This window comes from Rhamphochromis sp. 'chilingali' (assembly GCF_963969265.1).
Source record: "Rhamphochromis sp. 'chilingali' genome assembly, chromosome: 16".
NCBI classification, from domain to species: Eukaryota; Metazoa; Chordata; class Actinopteri; order Cichliformes; family Cichlidae; genus Rhamphochromis; species Rhamphochromis sp. 'chilingali'.
In genome coordinates, this window is record NC_137943.1 from 35,953,306 (window position 1) to 35,975,597 (window position 22,292).

The 22,292-nt window shown below is 48.0% G+C and overlaps 2 protein-coding genes across 3 annotated transcripts; both read left to right on the top strand.

The window, feature by feature from the left end:
• Window positions 1-9,039: 9,039 nt before the first annotated feature.
• Window positions 9,040-12,471, top strand: LOC308412510 (uncharacterized protein). 2 transcript variants are annotated; one of them, XR_013974585.1, is made up of 4 exons: window positions 9,040-9,467; window positions 9,688-10,465; window positions 10,581-11,900; window positions 12,277-12,471. XR_013974585.1 is itself a non-coding variant. In XM_080906922.1 (2 exons), exons 1-2 carry the CDS (start codon window positions 9,296-9,298, stop codon window positions 10,446-10,448), a joined length of 933 nt encoding a protein of 310 aa, XP_080763048.1. In that variant the 5' UTR covers window positions 9,042-9,295; the 3' UTR covers window positions 10,449-10,523. The 2 variants fall into 2 exon arrangements, 1 of the variants encoding a protein (XP_080763048.1); XM_080906922.1 differs by lacking the exons at window positions 10,581-11,900; window positions 12,277-12,471 and having other exon boundaries at window positions 9,042-9,467; window positions 9,688-10,523.
• Window positions 12,472-15,864: 3,393 nt separating this feature from the next.
• LOC308412512 (armadillo repeat-containing protein 1-like) lies at window positions 15,865-22,056 on the top strand. Its single transcript, XM_080906924.1, has 7 exons — window positions 15,865-16,186; window positions 17,410-17,606; window positions 17,910-18,001; window positions 18,277-18,466; window positions 18,551-18,667; window positions 18,847-18,921; window positions 19,465-22,056. The coding sequence occupies exons 2-7, from the start codon at window positions 17,445-17,447 to the stop codon at window positions 19,654-19,656; spliced, it is 828 nt and encodes a 275-aa protein (XP_080763050.1). The 5' UTR covers window positions 15,865-16,186; window positions 17,410-17,444; the 3' UTR covers window positions 19,657-22,056.
• Window positions 22,057-22,292: the final 236 nt, after the last annotated feature.

Below are 22,292 nucleotides of genomic sequence, written 5' to 3' on the forward strand. Positions count from 1 at the left end.
TTTGACAGTTTTTATTGTGTCTGAACGTTCCTGCAGTTGGTTTGTGGTTGATGTGGATTTGCTGCTCATGTGAATCCTCCCACAGTGTTTCATTAGCAGCTGTAACCACAGTGACTCTGATAAAACAGGAATTAGCAGAATCCATCTGATATGAAGCTGTGCTTTGAATACCACTTCCCTCCTCTTTGAAGAGTAGTCAGATATCTGTGTTCAGGTTTTTGTACAGCCTCTTCTACACTTTGTATCACTGTGTTTGTAGAGCACAGTAGTAGAGAGCTGTGTCTGCCAGGGTTAGGGCTGCTATGGTCAGATTAGTTGTTGTAGGTGATGTTTCTGATTCATATCGTTTATCAGGGATATATTCATAACCACTGTCATCTTTTGCTCCTTTCTTTAGTATAAACTGAGGAGCCTGAAGGTCAGAATCATGTCTGTACCAATAAAGCCAAGGATCACTAACACTTGTCTCATAGCTACATGTGAGTTTGACAGATTTTCCTTCTGTTTCAGTGACTTCAGGTTGTTGAGGAGTGATTGAGTCTCCAGCTGTTAGTCCTGGAAAAAGAAAGAAGAAAAGTAGTGAAATGCAGTCTGTATATCTGCTTAATGCAGCAGCTTCAACTAAACTTTAATCCCTGTTCTTAAACTCACCTATAATGTGAGATAGAAGCAAAAAGAGGTGCAGCAACATGTCTTTGGAGTTATTAAAGCCAGACAGACAGCACATGAACAATGTTCTTCCACTGCAGCACAATGACCAACAAATAATGTCATTGGATGAGCTCAGGTTCAGTGGGCGGGGCCAGTTTAATAGCTGAGCCAATCAAATAGTTTTGTGCTTCCACAGCAGCTCTGTCTCTGTCTCTGATCTTTACTGCTTCATTTCTCTGTTGTCTTTGTCATCAGTCCAATGACACAAGAATCAGAGGTTTAACAGTGTGTGGCTCCCTCTAGTGGATGTTGTGGAGTATTCTGTTGTCTTTGCTCCAAAGGTTTTTGTACAGAGTTTTGCTGTTTCCTGTCACTGTGGGCTGCAGAGCACAGTAGTACACAGCAGAGTCAGACAGCTGAAGCTTCTGGATCTTCAGAGGAACTGATCTGATGCTGGAATCCAGTGTGGATGAAAATCTGTCTCCAGCCTCGTTTTCCCCCTCACCAACTTTAAAGCGACTCAGGATGAATTTGGGGCTGTTGTTTCCATCCTGTTTGTACCAGTAGAGATAATCATTTGATAAACTGCTGCTGTTATAGAGACAGTCAAGTGTCACTGTGCCTCCTGCAGCAGCAGTCTCTTCTCCTTTTGCTTGCAGCACGTTGTCTTTTTGTGCTCTGCATTCTGTAAAACACCAACAAACAGTATCAGTGTGCTGTTAAAGAATCACGTCAATGTTGATATCAAAGAAACAGAGTTGTGTTCATACCGAGGCACATAGCAGCCAGCAGCACTGAGATGAACAGAGGCGTCATATCTGCAGTGTAGAGTAACTGTGAGCTACAGCAAGTATAAAGAAGCTGTGATCTCTCTGTTTAGTCTTCATCAACACTAAGTTGGTGGATTAGAAGGAGGAGCCTGATCACAGTGACAGGACTCATTCACAGCCCTGTGTTATTCCCCCTGCTGACAGCTTCACACTCAGCACCACTCTTTAGCCTTGTTAGTGTTTAACACAGGAAACATGGCGAGACAATGCAGCGTGTAGACATGAAACACATGACAGGAACACAAGGAGAGGTAACTGGAAACAGATAAGTGGGACGAAGGCACGGACATAACTCACACGTTAAAGACAAGACAGACAAGACAGAAGACAGGAAACAACTCATAAACACAGAGACCCACAAGAAACACAAACCAGACTCAGACTCAACTAAGACAAACTAATAGTAAAACTAGAAAACATTATTTCATAAGTAATCAAAAATACAAAATAACTGAACCAAACTGACAACATCACGCAAACTAAACATTAACATAAGAAATCAAAAATACCACATAAACTAAAAACGCTGGGTCACAGACCCGCCCCCTGACACAACGGCCTGGGAGGTCAGTTTCTTGATCATTAATATGCAGATTGTGATGACCACTGATCAACAACCACTGATCAGTGTCCATGAGCACCATTCACAGAGAGTTGGGGAATGGCTGCAATCACAGCATGTAAGATGGTGGCTGTATCCCAATCCAGGGTCTGCAGCCTTAAAGGCGCATTTTAAGGCCGATTACGTCACAGCGACGCGCCGAAGGCTGTCCCAATTCAAAGGCTGCTCGAAATGCGGCCCTCAAATGCGTCCTTCATTCCCCTGAATTTTAAGGATGTGGCGGTGTAGACTTCGTGGCCCAACATATCCCAGAATGCATAGCGCGGCGGTGGGTGTGGATAATTTTGCTGAAAAAAAACGGCGGATGAGGGGCGGCCGAAGAGTAAACTTTAAGTAAGTACTGAATATTATGTCACTTATTTATGTGCAAATGTTTAATAACGAAGAACATTAAACATTGCTGTTGGCCACATGTCGGCAAAGTCATGTGACATCAGTGACGTTTGTACTAACTTGGTTTTAAAGCCTTTACTTTAAAATATACGCCGTTCAATAGCTGAGCTTAATCTTACAGAGAATGATCAAAGCTCATGTAGAAACAAACAAATGAACAAAAGATTGTCTCCTTCATTTCTGTCAAACACAGCTGTATGACACGTTTCCAGCTGTTAGTATCATGGTTGCTAGGCAACCTGGGCAGCGCAACGGAGGCTAGACCGTCCCATTTCACAAGCCTCGCACTTCCGGCCTTACCGGTCTTTGAGTACGCGGCCCTTGAGGATCGTTGAGGCTGCGTACTTTAAGGCTGCAGACCCTGAATTGGGATACAGCCGGTGACAGTTGTACCATTAGGCCCCTCCTCCATTCAGAGATGGTCTTTCCCTTTTCACGTAAATGGCCTCCTTGACTCCGCCCTCAAACCAGCGTTCCTCCCTGTCCAGGATGTTACATCCTCATCATTGAAAGAGTGTCCACTGGCCTGTAGGTGTGCATAGACTGCAGAGTCCTGATGAGGTGGCTCTGCTGTGTTGTAGCCAGAGGTTGTTTGGTTTCCCCGATGTATAAATCCTGCCAGTCCTCCTGCACTTAACAGCGTACACTATGTTACTCTGTTTGTGTCGGGGACCCGATCCTTGGGGAGGACCAGTTTTTGGCGCAGCGTGTTTTGGGGTTTGAAAGCCACAGAGACCTGGTGTTTAGAAAAATTGTGTCTCAGCTGCTCCGATACTCTGACACATATGGGATCACTACAGGTTTTCTCTTAGGCAGCGGTTGTCCTTCTCTCCTGGGTCGGCTGGAGCTTTCTTTTGGCGCCTTCCCAGCTTTGACAAAAGTCCAGCTGGGATAACCACATTTACTCAGGGCCTTCAGGGGAAAGCTGCAGTCAGCTGAGACTGAAGAAGTCACCTGGATGAGCGACGAAATGTTTCCCACTGAGAACTCTTCCTCCAGATAAACTCAGAGGCAAAGCTGATGATCTGCTGGTCCTGGGTCAGTTCTCCCAGTGTTTTGAGTTTTCTTGTGTTTTTTCATTATTATAATTTACACTGAACAAAAATATAAACGCAACACCTTTGTTACTGCTCCCATTCCCCATGGGATGGACGTAGAGACCTAAAATTCATTCCAGATACACAATATAACCATACCTCCCAAACAGTGGTCATAAATCAGTCCAAATGTGTGGTAGTGGGCACATCTGCCATATTGAGATAATCCATCCCACCTCACAGGTGTGCCACATCAGGATGCTGATCTGACATCATGAGTAGTGCACAGGTGTACCTCAGACTGCCCACAACAAAAGGCCACCCTGGAATGTGCAGTTTTGTCTCACAGCAAAATGCCACAGATGCCACAAGCAATGAGGGAGCGTGCAATTGGCATGCTGACAGCAGGAATGTCAACCAGATCTGTCGCCCGTGCATTGAATGTTCATTTCTCAACCATAAGCCGTCTCCACAGGCGTTTCAGAGAATATGGCAGCACATCCAACCGGCCTCACAACCGCAGACCTCGTGTAACCACACCAGCCCAGGACCTCCACATCCAGCAGGTTCACCTCCAAGATCGTCTGAGACCAGCCACCCAGACAGCTGCTGGAACAATTGGTTTGCACAACCAAACAATTTCTGCACAAACTGTCAGAAACCGTCTCAGGGACGCTCAACTGCATGCCCGTCGTCCTCATCGGGGTCTTGACCTGACTCCAGCTCGTCGCCGTAACAGACTTGTGTGGGCAAATGCTCACATTCGATGGCGTCTGGCACGTTGGAGAGGTGTGCGCTTCACGGATGAATCATGGTTCACATTGTTCAGGGCAGATGGCAGCTGAGAATGTCCCAGTTCTTGCATGGCCAGCATACTCACCGGACATGTCACCCATTGAGCATGTTCGGGATGTGCTTGACCGGCGTATACGACAGCGTGTACCAGTTCCCACGAATATCCAACAACCTCGCACAGCCATTGAAGTGGAGTGGACCAACATTCCACAGGCGACAATTGACAATCTGATAGACTCCATGCGACGATGTGTTGCACTGCATGAGGCAAATGGTGGTCACACCAGATACTGACCGGTTCTGGGTCCCCAGACCCCCAATAGCGCAAAAAACTGCACATTCCAGGGTGGCCTTTTGTTGTGGGCAGTCTGAGGTACACCTGTGCACTAGGCAAGGCAAGGCAAGGCAAATTTATTTGTATAGCACAATTCAACAACAAGGTGATTCAAAGTGCTTTACAGAGACATTAGAAACAAAAACAAATAAAAAGCATGATTTAAAATTGATTAAAACAAGCAAACAAACAAACTAACTAAACACACACATTTCACACCTGTTCGCGCGATCTGAACCCTTATCGTAAGGGGAGCTACCAGTCCTTCTGTGGACGAGCTACTGTACTTTCTATTTTAAATTCCCTGAATTTAAAATACTCTCTAGACCCAGTCTAGACCCAGCTGGGGAGCTACCCAGAGCTCTAAACCCACTTAACAAACAAACAAACAAACAAAACAGTATATAAAATCAAAACAGATAAAATCAAAACATAAAATCAGAACAGTAGATAAAATCAGTAGTTAAATGTAAGTTTTGAAATTTAAGCTTAAAAGTGTGGATTTGGTGCTTTATTCAAATGCAGCTGAGAACAGGTGAGTCTTCAACCTGGATTTAAATAAACTGAGTGTTTCAGCTGATCTGAGGCTTTCTGGGAGTTTGTTCCAGATATAAGGAGCATAAAAGCTGAATGCAGCTTCTCCGTGTCTGGTTCTGACTCTGGGAACTGATAAAAGACCGGATCCAGATGACCTGAGGGATCTGGAAGGTTCATACTGGGTCAGGAGGTCACTGATGTATTTTGGTCCTAAACCATTCAGAGCTTTATAGGCCAGCATCAGGACTTTAAAGTCTATCCTCTGACGGACAGGCAGCCAGTGTAAGGACCTCAGAGCTGGACTGATGTGGTCCACTTTTTTGGTCTTAGTGAGGACTCGAGCAGCAGAGTTCTGAATGAGCTGTAGTTGTCTGACTGATTTTTTGGGTAGACCTGTAAAGATGCTGTTACAGTAATCAAGCCTACTAAAGATGAATGCATGGACTAGTTTTTCCAGGTCCTGTTGAGACATCAGATCTTTTATCCTTGATATATTCTTGAGGTGATAGTAAGCTGACTTTGTTATTGTCTTAATGTGTTTTTCTAAGTTTAGGTCTGCATCCATCACTACACCCAAATTTCTCGCCTGGTTTGTGGTTTTTAGATGTATAGATTGAAGTTCTCTGGTGACCTGTAATCGTTTTTCTTTGGCACCAAAGACTATTACCTCAGTTTTGTTTTTGTCTAGCTGGAGAAAATTGTGGCACAACCAGTCATTGATTTCCTCAATGCATTTACCAAGAGCCTGTACAGGGCCTCGGTCTCCTGGTGACATTGTGATATATATTTGTGTGTCATCTGCATAGCTGTGGTAGTTTATTTTGTTGTTCTTTATAATCTGTGCCAGTGGGAGCATGTAAATGTTAAACAGAGGGGGTCCCAAGATGGAACCTTGGGGAACTCCAGATGTGATACTTGTCTGCTCAGATGTGAAGTTACCTATTGATACAAAGTATTTCCTGTTTTCTACGTATGTTTTGAACCAGTTTAGTACAGTTCCTGAAAGACCTGTCCAGTTCTCCAGTCGTTTGAGTAATATGTTGTGGTCAACTGTATCAAATGCTGCACTGAGATCCAGTAAAACTGGATCTACACTACTCATGATGTCAGATCAGCATCCTGATGTGGCACACCTGTGAGGTGGGATGGATTATCTCAATATAGCAGATGTGCCCACTACCACACATTTGGACTGATTTGTGACCACTGTTTGGGAGGGATGGTTATATTGTGTATCTGGAATGAATTTTAGGTCTCTACGTCCATCCCATGGGGAATGGGAGCAGTAACAAAGGTGTTGCGTTTATATTTTTGTTGAGTGTATGTCCTAACAAATCCACTCTGTTAGTCTGGAGTTTATACTATAGTGCCTGGGTTGTTGTTCAGATTTTGATTGTTAGATTCCCTCTGTGTGCTTGTGTGAGTCCTTGTGTCTCGTTTCCCTCTTTGTGTTCCATTCTGTTTCCCCGTCATGGCGTCATGTCCCAATCCAGCGACCGCACGCTTCCTAGTCCGCGCAGTTTGCGTACTACGTACGGCGCGTACTAGGAAGTATGGAAAGTATTGAGAAAGACAGAGAGAAACACAGGGAGGAAGGTTTTGAGTTCTAGAGATGAAGGATACAGTAACTAGTCTGCTTCTAACTCCGGTTTACTTGACTGCAGTCAAAACATAAAGAAGGTTCTTTTCAGGAAAAGCCTCGGAGCCCTCAAGTTGGACCGCTCACTCCGCCATCTTCCCAGAATCACCCCCAAATTTGAAGCGTGGTCCGGTGGACACTTCATGGGCCCATATATCCCACAATTCATAGCGCGGCGGCGGGTGTGGATAGTTTTGCCGAATAATACGGCTGAAGAGTAAACTTTTAAAAGTAAGTACTGAATATGATGTTCAAATGTTTAATAATGAAGAACATTTAAACATTACTGTTGACCACATGTCGGCAAAGTCATGTGACGTTAGTGATGTTTGTACTAACTTGGTTTTAAAGCCTTTACAGATATATATAGTCGACCTTAATCTTACAGAGACTGTGATGATTTATGGATAATTAAAGTCAGTCATAAGAGCTAAGTTGATCTATAGTGTTACATCATATTCTATAAGGATGTTATGTGTTTGTAGACTTTCTGCCAGTTTGACCCATTTAGCAGACGTCAGCCTGTTTAAGGCTCTGATATCTATTCTGTGTGACTTACAGCAGTTATGACATGGTCTGATTTTCTCACCCAATAAAGGAATATTTCATATATCAGTCTACTCTTCATTCTATCAGACACAGTTATCACAGCTCGTACATTTGCTTTCTACACATGTATGTAAGCATTGAGCCAAATTTAGTAATGCCAACATATTAAAAGAACAATATTTGTGTCTTATGTATAAGACATATGTACATACACTTTTGAGTGAAGATTTAAGGTGATAGGAAATATAAATAACTGCAACTTGAATCTTTCAAGTTCAAGCTCACTGCTGTAATACACACACACACACACACACACACACACACACACACACACACACACACACACACACACACACACACACACACACACACACACACACACATATTTACAGTCCTGTGGTCTCAGCCTCAGATACTCAGCTAATCAAAGTGATGTCATGACAAAAATGAATGACCAACAAAACATGTTCTCCTTCGTTTCTGTCACACAAAGCTGTAACGTTTCTCGCGGTTAGTATCATGGTTGCTAGGCAACCGGAACAACGCGACGCAGGCTAGACCGTCCCATTTCACACGCCTCTCACTTCCGCACTTCTCGTACTCATAGTACGCACCGTACGTAGTACGCGTAGTGCGCGTACTTCAAGCGTGCAGACCCTGAATTGGGACACAGCCCATGTTTCTCCTGTGGCGTCATGTTAATAATTCACGTCAGCTGTTCCTCGTGTCTTCTCACGTCCTCGTTGTCCTTCTGTGTATTCATGTCAGCGTCTCCGTCCTCCGTGTGTCCTGCAATCTGCCTGGTTTGTTTTGTAGTCCCACATTAGTTTATGTTGTAATCCTAGTGTTCAGCAGTAAAGCTGCTTTTGAGTTTACTTTTTGCCTGCCCGACGCGTCTGTGTTTGGGTCCAACGCTGCCTGCTTCACACACAGTTTAGTACATTTCCCTCCGTTGATAAGGCAGTCTGATATGGAGAGAACGTGTCCATAAGTGTGATTATCTGTTAAGCGAGGTTTGGACGTTCCAAATCTGGAACCAACCACCAGTCCGGGCCTGAGTAACCCTCATCACTGGGATCACTCTCACACAAACTCAGACCACATAATGTACTAATATAATATATTCTCCTCGGCATTCCCATGATGCACTGAGTGTTTCTTCTTCGCTTCTTTTGTCCTGTCTTCCTCCTCTCACATCAAACCCACTGTCACCAAAGTGCTTTCCCACAGTGGGTCATCTGATTGTTGAGTTTTCTCTGTATTATTGTCTTGACTTTACAATATAAAGTGCCTAAAAACAGCTGTTGTGATTTGATGCTATAAATCAGATTAAGTTGACTGAACAGTTTGAGGTTGGCACAGATCAGGTTCAGAGTTGGCAGACTGTTTATAAGGTTACATTCAAACGTTTATACTAAGTCTACATTTAAGAAAAGCATTTCATGAGCTCAAATTACAAACATTTCTTCATCAATAACTTAATGAGAAAAACTGAATGTTGGAGACCTTCAGGGCCTCAAACACGTTTCATAGATTTCATGGTTGATCTTAGGTTTGATTAATAATCGTGGTAACAGATGGACTCCATCAAGACCATGTGTGTGTCAGGTTTGCTCAACTGTTAACATGTTTTTCATTTATGTTATTACATAATAATGTTTTTTACTTTCTGTTTTGTTTTAGAATTGTTTCATGACTCTGTTCGTGTGTATTTCTGTATTTTGCTCATGAAGAACACGTCCGATCTCAAATCTGCAGGCGCAAGGAGCTGCAGAGGCGGAACAAAGCTCAGTGCGCTCTTCTGCCGGAACTTGACTGTGTGACACCAGGCGGAAGTATACAAAGAAGAGGCGGAAGCCCCGTTTTGTGAGCAGAGAGTGTGTTGTTGTGTGAGCTGCGGCAGCAACGATGCCTTCAGTTCAGTATCTGAGAGAGTTCATCAACGAGCGACTAACTGCTGCTGCTGAACAAATATTCTTGGAGTTTGAAAAAACGATCGTCCAGTACGAGGAAGAGATCGACCGTCAGCGCAGACTGCTGGATATCACCTGGAAACCCCAAATCAAGCTGCACACAGCAGGTGAGTCTGTGTCTTCATCTAAAACCTGCCTTTAAATCACGGAGTCCCTGTTTGACACAGTTATAACCTCCGCTGTGAGCAGCATGTGGCCGCTGTCACAGCAGCTAACTGCTGTTTGACGGCGTGTCGGGTAGAGGACACAGGAACCAGTCCAGTTAGCTTTTACTGCAGAGCCTCGTTACTGATTAAAAGGAGCCATATTTATGTTTCTGTCCACCAGACGTCCCACAGGAACATGTCTGTAAGGAGGAGGAGGAGGAGGAGGAGGAGGTTCTCCCTGAGCAGCAGCTCTGGAACCAGGAGAGGAGCTCCAGTGTGGAGCAGGAGGAACCAGAAGCTCCACAGATTAAAGAGGAACAGGAGGAACTGTGCAGCAGTCAGCAGGGAGAGCAGCTGGGACTGAAGGAGGAGACGGACACCTTCATGGTGACTGCTGCTGAGGAAGGAGAGCACAGTGAACCAGGAGGAGACGAGGAGCAGCTCCTCTGTCACAGCTCTGCTGGAGCTGAGAGCCAGGATCAGGAAGGAGGCAGGAGTGCAGACTCGGGACCGACTAGAATTATATATCGAATTCACTGTAACAATCCTGCACACGCTCGCATGTTAGCGCGTCAGAAGAACTCTGACGCAGGTAAAAAGACTTTAAAGTGTGATGTTTGTGGAAGAGCCTTCAAGAAAAAATGCCAAGTCAAAGAGCATCGCAAAATCCACACAGGAGAGAAACCGCATTCCTGTAAAATATGTCAGAGAAGCTTTACTCAAAAGAGCACCATGCTGCGCCACATGATAATCCACACTAAGGAGAAGTCGTACTCCTGCCTGACGTGTGGAAAGACCTTCAGTCAGAGCGGGAATCTGTACGTCCACATGAGGATCCACACAGGCGAGAAGCCGTATTCCTGTAAAACATGCGGGAAAACGTTCGCACGGAGCAATCACATGTTACGCCACATGAAGACTCACACGGGGGAGAAGTCGTAGTCCAAGAATGCATTCAGGTTCAAACACACTTTTTAGACTCAGTTTGTTGGAGTCGCTCGGTGAGGTTGGTCACATGATCAGTTTGACTTGGGGGAGGCGTGCTCATGTATTAATTTACTTTTCTTCTTCTAGACAACATCACGTCGAGTCTTGGAACTCTGTTAGTATGAATGAGAGGTGGTGAGTTGTGATATGATGAAGAGATGGAAGTGAAGCTGTTCTTCTGAGAGGCGACTGTGCAGCTGTGCTGACGTTTCACTGATGTTCGACACGCAGCTGTTTAAACGTTGATCTGAGGAGCTTTGAAAGGAAACCTTTGGACGTCTTTAAGTTGCCTTGAAGACGTTTAATCCGAGAAGCTTCTTCAGTTCTAAGAGCAACTGGTGGAGAGTCACGGATTTAAGCCCTACAGGACAAGACTCATCAGTATACCTGCAGCTAAAGGTCAAAGGTCACTCTCTGAGGATGCCAATGTTCACATTTTGGACAGAGAGGACAGAGGGCGGGGCTTACCACACCAACTGTCTGCCATCTATAATCCAGTTTGGAGATCCCTCCCCAGACGCCTTAACGCCCACTCACATCCTGGGCCATCTGACCTCAGGAAGTCACATGATAAGGTGGGGCCAGGTTTCACAGTGAGCTCACCTGAAACCCTGGCTGATTGGGACCCACACCCGCTTTCACGCCATGGCCCATGTGATTAGGTGGACTATCATCAGGGGGTCATTGTCCCTCTTGGGGGGAAACTCCCACTGGGCTTCTCGGATGAAACGTCTTAAAGGCGTCCCGGCGCTTTTCTTAGACTAGGATGACCTGGATGACCGAGAACCTTCACAGACATGTTGAAACACTCGTGGCTTTAATTCATGTTACTGGGTTTGACGAGTGTGACCAGTTGGTGACCTGAAGGGTTCATGCAGGGCTGTTCTAACATTTCCTCAACTGCAGAAACTCGAGCTGAGCTAAAATTTTAGTTGACTGAAGTAAAAATGAAAACTTGTTTAGAGGAAATAGACCGCACAGTGAAAGCTAAATAACGTGTCACTGAATACATAACTGCAGTTTTATTGGAGTGATGAGAGGCGGCTGAGCTGCTCCCGCCTCCTCGGGCAGCGGCGCGCGCCACGTTGCCCAGGTGGTCTCCAAGGAAACCAACTTTCATGAGAAAATGAAACTGGCTGAGGTGACCTTCGATATTTCAGTGATATTTGAAAAAGGAGAGGGCGCACCCCCCTGACTGTGACTGAGCACAGTCAGCAGGGACTGAAGCGCCGCCTCATGGCTCTCCACCATCGCCACGGCGATCGGGGACCTGCAGGCTCAGACAGATTATAGATGATAACCTCGCAGCTGTTTCACACTCTGTTTTCTATAAAAGCTGTTTTGTAGGATTTCTTTGAGACTCTGGAAGAAAACATGTTTGACGTCTCTGCTTCAGTAGAATCAGAGGCAACAGTGTAAATATGAGAAAGATGCAGCTCTGATCTTCCGCCTGCATCGAGGTTTTCTTCTTTACCTCCATCACTCTGTTTGCACCTGAACGTTTAGTGGAAGATGTTTGGTTTGTGTCCTCAGTGATTTTTGGATTGAAGTCAGATGTTGAACTTTGTGTTTCAAGCATGCTTTGTTTTGTGTTCACATCTTTTTAAACGTTTCCGTCTTTAGAGCTGACACTAACAAACTGTACGAGCTGTTTGACGTGTCGATGTGAAAGGATCTTTATAAATAAAGTTTCCTTCCACAGCAGCTCTGTCTCTGTCTCTGATCTTTACTGCTTCATTTCTCTGTTGTCTTTGTCATCAGTCCAATGACACAAGAATCAGAGGTTTAACAGTGTGTGGCTCCCTCTAGTGGATGTTGTGGAGTATTCTGTTGTCTTTGCTCCAAAGGTTTTTGTACAGAGTTTTGCTGTTTCCTGTCACTGTGGGCTGCAGAGCACAGTAGTACACAGCAGAGTCAGACAGCTGAAGCTTCTGGATCTTCAGAGGAACTGAATTTTCTTTCTTGTTGATTTTAGCATCAAATCTGTCGTTGTTGAACTCTTCAGATTTTTCTGTTGTTTCTGAGAAAGATTTCAGCATATACTTCGGGTAACTGTTCACTTCTTGTTTATACCAGAACAAAGTGGGGCCTGTTCTTGTTGTTTCATATCTACATCCAAGTGTAACTGTGTCTCCTTCAGCAGCAATGACATCTCCTTGTTCCTGGATCACTTTGTCTTCTCCTTTACACTCTGAGGAAGAACAGAACATGCAGAGGAAGAGATGGATCAATAAACATGATTAAAAACTCACCATTAATCAGACTCACACATTTATTTAAGCAGAGGAAACATGTTGATGTTTGTATCTCGCCAAAGAAAAGAGCAGCAAGAATAATCCACAGCCAATGTTCCATCTGTACAACAAGGTTTAAATCAACAGGAGAAACTAGCTGATGTTCAACATTCAGTCTGAGAATTGTTCTCTTCACAGCAGCACTTATTATTGACACAATGGTTGAACACAGTGCAGAAGGAGAGCCCCGCCTACTGGATGATGTCACCCTCTGTCTCCTCTTTGAGTCTGACTTCTCTCACTTCCTCTTCCTCCTGGTTCACAGACTGTGAGCAGCATTTGAATCACTGTGAGGAGGGAGGATGGAGCACTTACTGTACATCTCTGTCCTCTGCTGCTGTGGACGGTTGACCCGAGGTATTTAAACTCTACCTTCACTTCCTCTGCTCCTTGCAGATTCACCGTCTCTGTCCTCATACATGTCCTCCTCCTGACTCCCTCATGCAGGACCACAGCTCCTCTCTCAGCAGCCAATCATCTGTTTTCTCTGATCCACCTTCTCTGAACTTCTCCGTCACCTCCCTTAACCTACAGCAGCTCTTTCCTATATCTTCATGGTGGTTTAACTCTCTGTAGTTACTGTAGCTCATCCTCAGCTGCCCTCGCTTCCTCCTTCCTAATCCTCTGCACTTCCTGATTCGTTTACTGTCCTCCATCCATCAATCCTCCTCTTTTATTTTCTACATTCATCAGCTCCTTAAATGCTCCTTCACCTTCTCAGCAGCCTCTCTTCATTCATGAGTACATTTCCACCTGTGTCCTTAAAGCTGCTGCACATCCTTTCCTGTGTTTGCTGCACACCTGTCCTGCCGTTACACCTGCCTGCTCATTGTTCTTCCTCATTCTCCTCTTTCCTCTGTCCACAGACACACCAAAGACCTTCCACTCTTTTCTGCTCCAATCTCCACTCTGTCCCACTTACTTCACACTTCCTGTTCTTGTCTTGTCTCCAACCTGTGAGGCGTGCACACTGATAACATTAATCATCTCACAGCCCCACCCCCTTTGGCCAGCAGTAGCACAGTTTCCATGGAGACAGTTGTTGTTATCCTGGGTCAAACGTCTTCCTGATGCAACCCTCCCGGTGTATTCAGGCTTGTGCGCACGAGCTCATTCGCTGTTCCGACCGTCTGCAGAGTTCTTAATATTATCGTTAAATAACCGTAGCTGCCGGCTTGTTTGAGTAATCTGTAAATGAAGCTGCTGCAACCTCAACAAGTCCCTTCTTAACAGTTGACCTGTCACACTGCTCCCACTGCCAGACTGCAGCTGCACCTTATGTACATTTTGTAGTATTCATTCCACCTCATTCATTTCTGTATTTTATGTATACAAGTTTAGATTCGTTATTTATAGTTGATTTACACAGCGTGTGTGTGTGTGTGTGTGTGTGTGTGTGTGTGCTGTGCTTGAGAGCCACCATCTACCGGAACCAAATTCCCTGTATGTGTCTGCACATATACTTGGCCAATAAACACGATTCTGATTCTGATGATTCTGAAATCACAGTCTAGGCCTCGCGGTGCAGCGGGGGATCCTGCAGACTCGACGACCTGCGGCTAGAATGTGCTTTTTGTGCAGTATGAAGGGAGGCGTGCTTGTAGTGAAGCTGGAGTTGTACTAGATGTGTTTGGACCTGCTGGAGCAGATGAAGAGCTGCTGCGTGTTCAGCACCAGCTGTTTGTGCGTCTCCTTCCTGACAAGCTTTTTGTGCAGCGACTGTGGCTTTGCTGTCACTGTGGGCCTCGCAGCACGGCAGCTGTTCCTCCCTCAGCTCAGCGAACAGCGCCCGGCTCTTCGTTCTTCATCCACAGCTGTCCTCGCTCAGTCAGCTCAATCGGACTCCTCCTGCACCACCGCCCCCTCCACCCTCACAGTCACACACAAACCTTACAGTTTATTCTGGGGGTCATCAGCAGCGGTGTGTGCAGGTCAGGGGCTGGTTTTACAGCAGAATGCTGCAGCAGCTCCTCACGCTCTCCTCTCATCTTTGCACTACAGTCTTTGGCTTTGTCTCCACCTGCTGGACTGAAGCAGCTGGAAAAACAGCCCTCGATCGTATTTTCAATTTTGAAAATGTTTCCTCCCTAATAAAAATGTAGACGAAGCAGATACAGCAGTGAGGGCAGCTGTCACCTGGTGCCTGTTTGGGTGTTTTTGTTCTAGTGACATAAACAAAGGCTGTTGGGCACCTGTGCGTGGCCCTCTGCTGCCCTCTGCTGGACAGCACTGAACGCTGACACGTGCATTCTGCTACAGTCACGTGCTTCGTCACTTCCTCAATTCGCACACATTTGTTTTAGTGTGTTTAAAAGCGAAGTCCAAAGAAAATATTAATGCAGGGATTTAAAAAATCAGGTTGAGGAGAAAACCTCCGCAGTCCGCATTCATGTGCGCGTCATGTCACCCAGAATCACGCGGTAAAAGCTCGCAATGACTCATTTTCTCTGGAAATGCAGAACGATCGTGGCTGTCTGACGGTGTGTGGGTTCAATGAAGACAAAGCAGCAACAAAGCGTCACCTGCAGATCTGTAACTGGCTCCACATTTACCTGCTACCTGAAGTCTGACGTCAAACAGTGGTTGATGTTTGCTTTAATAAAACGTGTTTGTCTATGAGTCAACTCTGAGCTGAGCTCCTCAGGATCAGCTGATTTATTTTGTACAGAAACTTGAAACATTTCACGAAGCTAAATCTTCGGAGTCACAGGAGCTCCGATCACTTCATTTTCATCCCGCACGGGTCCAGGAGAGCTTCCAGGCAAACATGTTTACTCTGGTAGAAACTGCCACCAAATTAATGTCACCGGGCAGGATATGCTTCCTCCTGTGAGCATCTCACTCGGAGCCAGCTCTGCGCACCTCCAGTGTTCACAACAGGAAGCTAAACTGCTTTACTACGTCCACCGGAAACGATGCGGCCACAGTTTCTCCAACACGTGATAGAAATGTGCAGGTGAGATAGTGCCACAGGTGAAAACAGGAAATGAGCTCATGGAAGTGTTTTAAATCCACTTTTTAAAACTCAGATAAATGTGACGTTTTTGTCTCCAGCTGATCCTGCGTCAATTTCCGGTTCCTTCAGGGCGCGGCGCCATTAGCTGTAGGAACAAAGCAGCTCATTGGTCGGCGCGATCAGGTGGTCTCGGCTCAGCCAATCGCAGGCTTTGATGTTGCGCCGTGGACGGCCGGGTGGCGTTCAGCAGGAAGCATTGCTGCTTCGGTTCACGGTGTTTTCCTCGAGTCGTTAACGGCGCCGGAGACTGAAAATCCGCGCGCACGCGAACCCCGAAGAGGTGCGGATTCGTCACCACCGCGCGAGGCTGCCGGAGGAGAGGCCGACCGGACAGCCCACGCGACCAGTTAGCCGCTAGCCGGCGCTCGGTGTCCGTCAGAGAGGTGAGTGCTCCCGGGGCTCGGGCAGCCGAACACAGCGCCTGAGACCCGCGCTAAGCCGCGACCGCAGGCCGGCTCCAAAGTTAGCGCGAGAATCAGCTGATTTAGCTTCTTCCGGCTTCTGTAGAAAGAAACACGATCAAAGACGCAATAACGGAGAAACGGCAGACACGGGGGAGGTTTCCGGTCGGTTCGGCAGCACATTAACAACTGACATGAAATACAGGGAGGTAGGACAGGTGGGTCCATCCAGACTTCAGTCTGACAGCTGTCAGAATCAAATATATCAGAGCGTTTATCGAGCAGCAAGCATTTCTCTTCATCATCATCATCAGCGAGGCTCCTCTAAGGAAGACGTTCCTGTGTCTGTTCATGAAGCTTTAGATCCAACATGAGTTTATCAGCTGGAGGCCGGACACCAGCAGGAAACAGCCCTCCGGCCTCTACAGCCTCAGATGTGCTCTCATTAATATCTCTGCTGAACGCTCTGACGGGTTATTACAGACACCTGCATCCAGCTGCATCTCCTACGAGTCCTCCCACAGATGAGCTTCATCTCCAGCATCCTCTCCACCCACTGCTGCAGAACCAGGACAGCCATCACCGGCTGCAGAGGAGGATGAGAGGAAACGAGAGGGGCCGGGTCGTTTCCAAACAAGAGCGAGGGTCTAAGGCTTACCTCCTGCTGCTGGGACTGTGCTGAGACCAACACCCCAGCAGCACCAAGCTTAACTACAACTAAACTGAAAACTAGAGCGCGATGTGACAAAGCGTCCAGTTAACGTAGATGTGAAAATGAAGACCAGGTGAACTAGAATAGAAACAGAGGAAACATTGCTAGTTTCTCACAGCTCGGCGGCTTTGATGGGTACAGCTCTGGTTTGTAGTGCAACACCTGCACTGACCTTCCTGAATCGGTCCCACGCCCTCTGTGATGATTAAAAATACTTAATCTGACACAGGGTCTAATAAAAACTGTCTGACTACGGTCCTCGTATCTCCTCGCCCCCGTGCTGCCTCTGATCCTGAGGTCACCAGGTCATGCTGTTTACCTTCTGATGTAAAGCTCTTAGAGGCTGTTGTCAGGCTGTGAATACAGTAAAATGTGTGTGAAGGAAACACGTTTTCTGTTTCCCGTGATATTCATGGTCTGGGGTTTCTCAGAGGTCAGAGGTCGTGAGAGGAAAATAAATGACGTAGAATACCTTACTCTGCTCGCCCCTCAGCTGCTTCTTTTATGGGCGAGTGAACGGCAGCAGCCATGACCGCCGAGCCGGACGCGCTGGCCGTGGTCAACCAGCTGAGGGACCTGGCCGCCGACCCCATGAACCGCAGGGCCATCGTCCAGGACCAGGGCTGCCTGCCCGGACTCATCCTGTTCCTGGACCACCCCAACCCTCAGGTGGTCTACTCCGCCCTGCTGGTGAGCTCACAGTCCAGTGGAAACACATAGACTCTGTCCAATAGAGAGAGGGCGGAGCTTACATGAGGATTTCAGACACCCGGATCAGCTCAGCTTGATGTAACACCTGTTGTGTGCAAAGATCTGCTCCAGGTGTCTGAACCCAAACATCAGAACGAGTTGGAGGCTGCTGGTCGTCGGCGCTGAAACGCCTCGAACAGCAACAGAATCTGTTATTTTAAATCAGACGATATTTGAATAGAGTTTGGTGTGGGAAGCCGTCTCTCTGATTCAGTTTCTGACTCTTTCCGGGTGTCCTTCCAGGCGATCCGTTACCTGGCAGAATGTCGAGCCAACCGGGAGAAGCTGAGGGCGGAGCTGGGGATGATGCTGAGCCTCCAGAACGTCATGCAGAAGTGAGTCTGATGGAGCTGATCCAGGTTTCTGCAAGCACAGTAGCAAAGTGACTTCCTGTTTGCTGTGAGCTCTAAGAAACAAGTTTAGAGGAGAATAAAGGAAGAAGGAATGTCGTGAGTCGCTGCTGATCGTGGCGCTTTATCTCGTCGATATCAGTGACGTGTACGTAGAGACCAACCTGCTCACCCGCTCGTACTTGCAGCGCTGTGAGCAGAGCGCTGACGCTCCTGCTGCTGGGAAAACGAGGTTCCACAGCTCTGCTCTTTCCATCCAGGTCGACCACGCCCGGCGAGACGAAGCTGCTGGCGTCTGAGATCTACGAGCTCCTGCAGGCGTCCGGCAGCGCCGACTCCGAACCGGCCGAGGAGCCCGTCAGCAGCCGCCGTAAAGCCCAGTTCTTCCTGGGCTCAAGCAACAAGAGAGCCAAGACCGTCGTCCTCCACATCGACGGCCTGGACGACTCGGTCAGCGCGCCTTTCACTCAGTAATGATTCCCTTGGCGTGGGCGGTGGGAGGAGTCATGAGCGTTTTGTTTTGTGACCCTGCAGAGTCGGAGGAGTATGTGTGAGGAGGCGCTGCTGAAGATCAAAGGCGTGATCAGCTTCACCTTCCAGATGGCCGCGAAGAGGTGCATCGTCCGCATCCGCTCGGACCTGACGGCCGAGGTCAGACCAGACCACGCCCCCTCGTGGTTCTCGCTGTATAATCACGTGATCACAGCTTCCTCCTGAAATCTGCTTTTGTTCCTTTGTTGAAGTTTTTCTGTCATTTTCTGTGAATCAGCTGCTGAAATGTGAGTTTCAGGAGGTCGTCTGTGAATGACTGACGGTGTTTTTGTGTTCAGGCTCTGGCGTCCGCGATCGCCGCCACCGAGGTGATGAAGGCGCTGCAGGTGGTGAAAGGAGAAGACGGAGACGAGGTCAGTTTGGCTCTCAGCTCGTTGGCACGTCACGCTTGCTCTCGTGCTCGCAGCTTCGTCGTTCGCTCTGACGTTGCACCTAAAAGCACCAGAAGAGAAGGTGGAGCAGTGCTGTCAGCTGTGGGCTTTAAAGAGCTGAGACACTGTGTGGCCAGCAGGGGGCAGCAGAGACACACTCACACCTGGTAGTTAGAAATGTGCTCGCTCAGCCGGCTGTCACTGTGGAGTGCCCACTCAGGCCTGCTGCATCAAAGACTTCACGTTACAACATTTCCTGCTCACACAGTAACACCCAGTTTGCACCCACTGTGGGCCTCCCACAGGTGGAGCACCAGCCGGGACTACTACACCCGGCTGATAACACCATCAAAGTGGGATCAGTGGGAGTGGGTGTAGCTCATGTTTGTGAGCGTGGCAAGATGACGGGCACGAGTTCACTGACAGGAAGACGCACAAAAACCAAGGGGCGGGGTCATGCTTAAAGAACAGGTGTGCAGCCTATCGCAGCGCGTCTAACGTGTGCGTTCCCGTCCGTGTGTGCAGGTCCTGATCCCGTTCCCGGAGGACGGCTCTGTGGAGGTGGAGCAGAACGTGGACCTGCCGGACTACCTGCCGGAGGAGGAGAGCCCATCTCAGGAGCCCGACAAGGCGGTGAGCCGAGTGGGATCGGGGCAGGACGGAAACAGCTGGCTCGGAGCCGCCGCCAACTTCCTGTCCCGCTCCTTCTACTGGTGACCGGGCGGAAGGGTCGGCGCTGCCCCGCGGCCCCGCCTCCCCCCGTCGGACCTTCGTCCTCGTCTCAGAACAAAAACTCACAGCTGCCAAATCAGGATGTTTAGCTGGAGAGACGACGCAAAGTGTGAAATGTTGCCGTGGAAACCGTTTCCTCCTGGGGTCCCACGCTCAGTCTGACCTGCACGTGGCGACGTCCTCTCCGTGAACCAGTCCTTGTGTTACAAACCAAAATGTCTTAACAGACAGGAAGTGAACAAACGCCGAGTCAGAACAAACGAGACTCCTCCTCCTTTATACTGTTTATTATTTATTCGCCCTCGTGCCGTTTGACGTGTTGGAGCGGCGGCGGCGAGCCGTGCCTTTCAGTTTCTCTGATCACAAACTTCCTGCTGCTTCCTTTGGGGCTGCAGAGATCGACCAACACGAGCGAGAGAAGAAGAGGTGGTTAAACACTGCGCCGGGCCGAGCGGAGCGTTTCCTGTAATGTCTGAGCGCGGGCTCGTAACGTGAGCCGCGTGTCGGGGTCAGAGGTGAACGACTGTTCCGCTCATATGTGGCAGATGTGTTAACGTGAGGAAGGACATAACCACAGCTCAGTCAGCTGAGACCCCTCAGGGCTTTGTGCCGCGTGCTGGGGACACGGAGCAGATCATGGCTGCGTCATTAGAGGAGCACGCGGCCGCTTTAACCCTCTGCTGCAGAGGCGTTTACTGACCTGCAGGGTCAGAAGCACAGGTTGGAGCTGCGGGGGTTTGCACAGGTAAAAAAAATGAAGCTGCTGCTCCATCAGTCAGCCCTCGGGGTTTCCACGGGAACCATCACGTACCTTGGCTAACTTCAGCTATAAAACTCCTGACTCGTGTCCCTGTGGGCAGACAGCTCACAGCTTCACTGAGAGCTCAGAGGACTTCATGTTCCTGCTGTCCACTGTTGTGCAAGTTCCACTGACCAACCACGTTTGACCTGTGGTCCTCGTGGAGTGGAAGAACGTGTGGAGACGGCAGCAGTCGCCTGAAAAGAATCCAGCTTTTAAATGTGTTCAGCTGATGAACAGGAGGTGACCTGATGATTCCAGACGTGTGTGTGTGTGTGTGTGTGTGTGTGTGTGTGTGTGTGTGTGTGTGTGTGTGTGTGTGTGTGTGTCGTCCCCACACACCCAACCACCTCCAAATCAGGACAGGAACGTTTGCAGTTATTCAAACAGGCGGTCCGACACGGTGCCTGGGTCCTTGCTCCGGCTGTGATGAGATGCACGAGCCTTTCTGCACTCATGTCCACCATCACGCCGCCCGCTGCCGTCACGTTTAGCAGAGAGCGTCAGTTTAAAAGCTGCAGGCCGATCAGAGAAACTGAAAGGTCACAGGTTTGATTGCCGACCACCGTCGTGTTTATGGAGACATGTTACCTGCTTTTGTTTCACTTCGGAGACCAAAGGGTTGGAATCACCACCTTTTTTTTATTAAACATGGTTTAATCTGAGGCTGCTGAGTGTAAACGGCGTGCGTGTTACTCTGTGGACGACGCGGGGAACAGGAGCACGATCCAGTGACCGCTCGCTCCGAGCATCAGGTCCAAGGAGCTTTAACGAGCTCGTTAAAGAATCAAAGCACAGTCGATTGGAGTGAAATTTGCAGAACTTTTGACAGTCTGACATCATTTCCTGTTTCCCCTGAACGCTCGCTCACGCTGTGGTTTCCGCTCAGCGGCCAATCAGAAGCTTCATTGTTGATATTTCAGAGTGAAACAAACTGATTTGATTGGCAGTGGAAGTGACCTTTGACCTCCATATACAGATTTCTGCTGTCGTCTCATTCTGTGTTAATTGTGTACCTGCCAGGTGTGCTCACGACTCCACCCACAGAACGCACGGTCCAATCACATTCAGAGTAGCCTGTTGAATCCAAACGCGGTGTCGGCTGAATCTAGGACAGCAGGTAAACGCATCGGTGATGTCATTGGCGTTTCCATGGAAACGCTGTATAAAACGCCCCGTCGTAGAGCCTCCACAGAGCGTCGAGCTCCAACCCTCGGGTTCCTGAGGATGTCCCGCTCTGATGGTAACCACGGGACCGCTGAAGCCGCCTCTTCCCGAGGAGGGCGACGCCCCGCCTCCAGGTTCTTGACTGATGTGTTGTGTGACATCACGGTTCTGCCGCCTCGCTAAACGCTCGTGTTTACCGAGCTCTGAGCACTGCGGCGTTTTACAGCGTTATTACAGGTCATGTGACCGAAGCATCTTTAAAACAACACCCAGCGCACATGGGTGAGCTGTTCTCCACCCGTGCGCGCTCTTCTCCACCCGTGCGCGCTCTTCTCCACCCGTGCGCTCTGCTCTTGTTTCCTCTGCTCAGGTCAAAGTGTGAAGTTTCACATGTGTCAGAAATAAAAGCTTTTCTTCGATGTTGTGTTGACGTCATGTTTTTGTTTTCTTCGCTGAAACCAGCTGAAACTCGTGCATTTTCTTCATCGTGTGTTCATCGTGATGTGTGTTGCCGTAGAAACGGTCTGTGTGGTGACTGCTGAATAAAAACTGGTGAACCTCGCGCTCGCTGTTTGGTGTTTCGGATTCGTTGTGTTGTCACTCAGCACTGCTCACACAAAAACACACACGGGCCTCAAATGTCATAAACACAGTG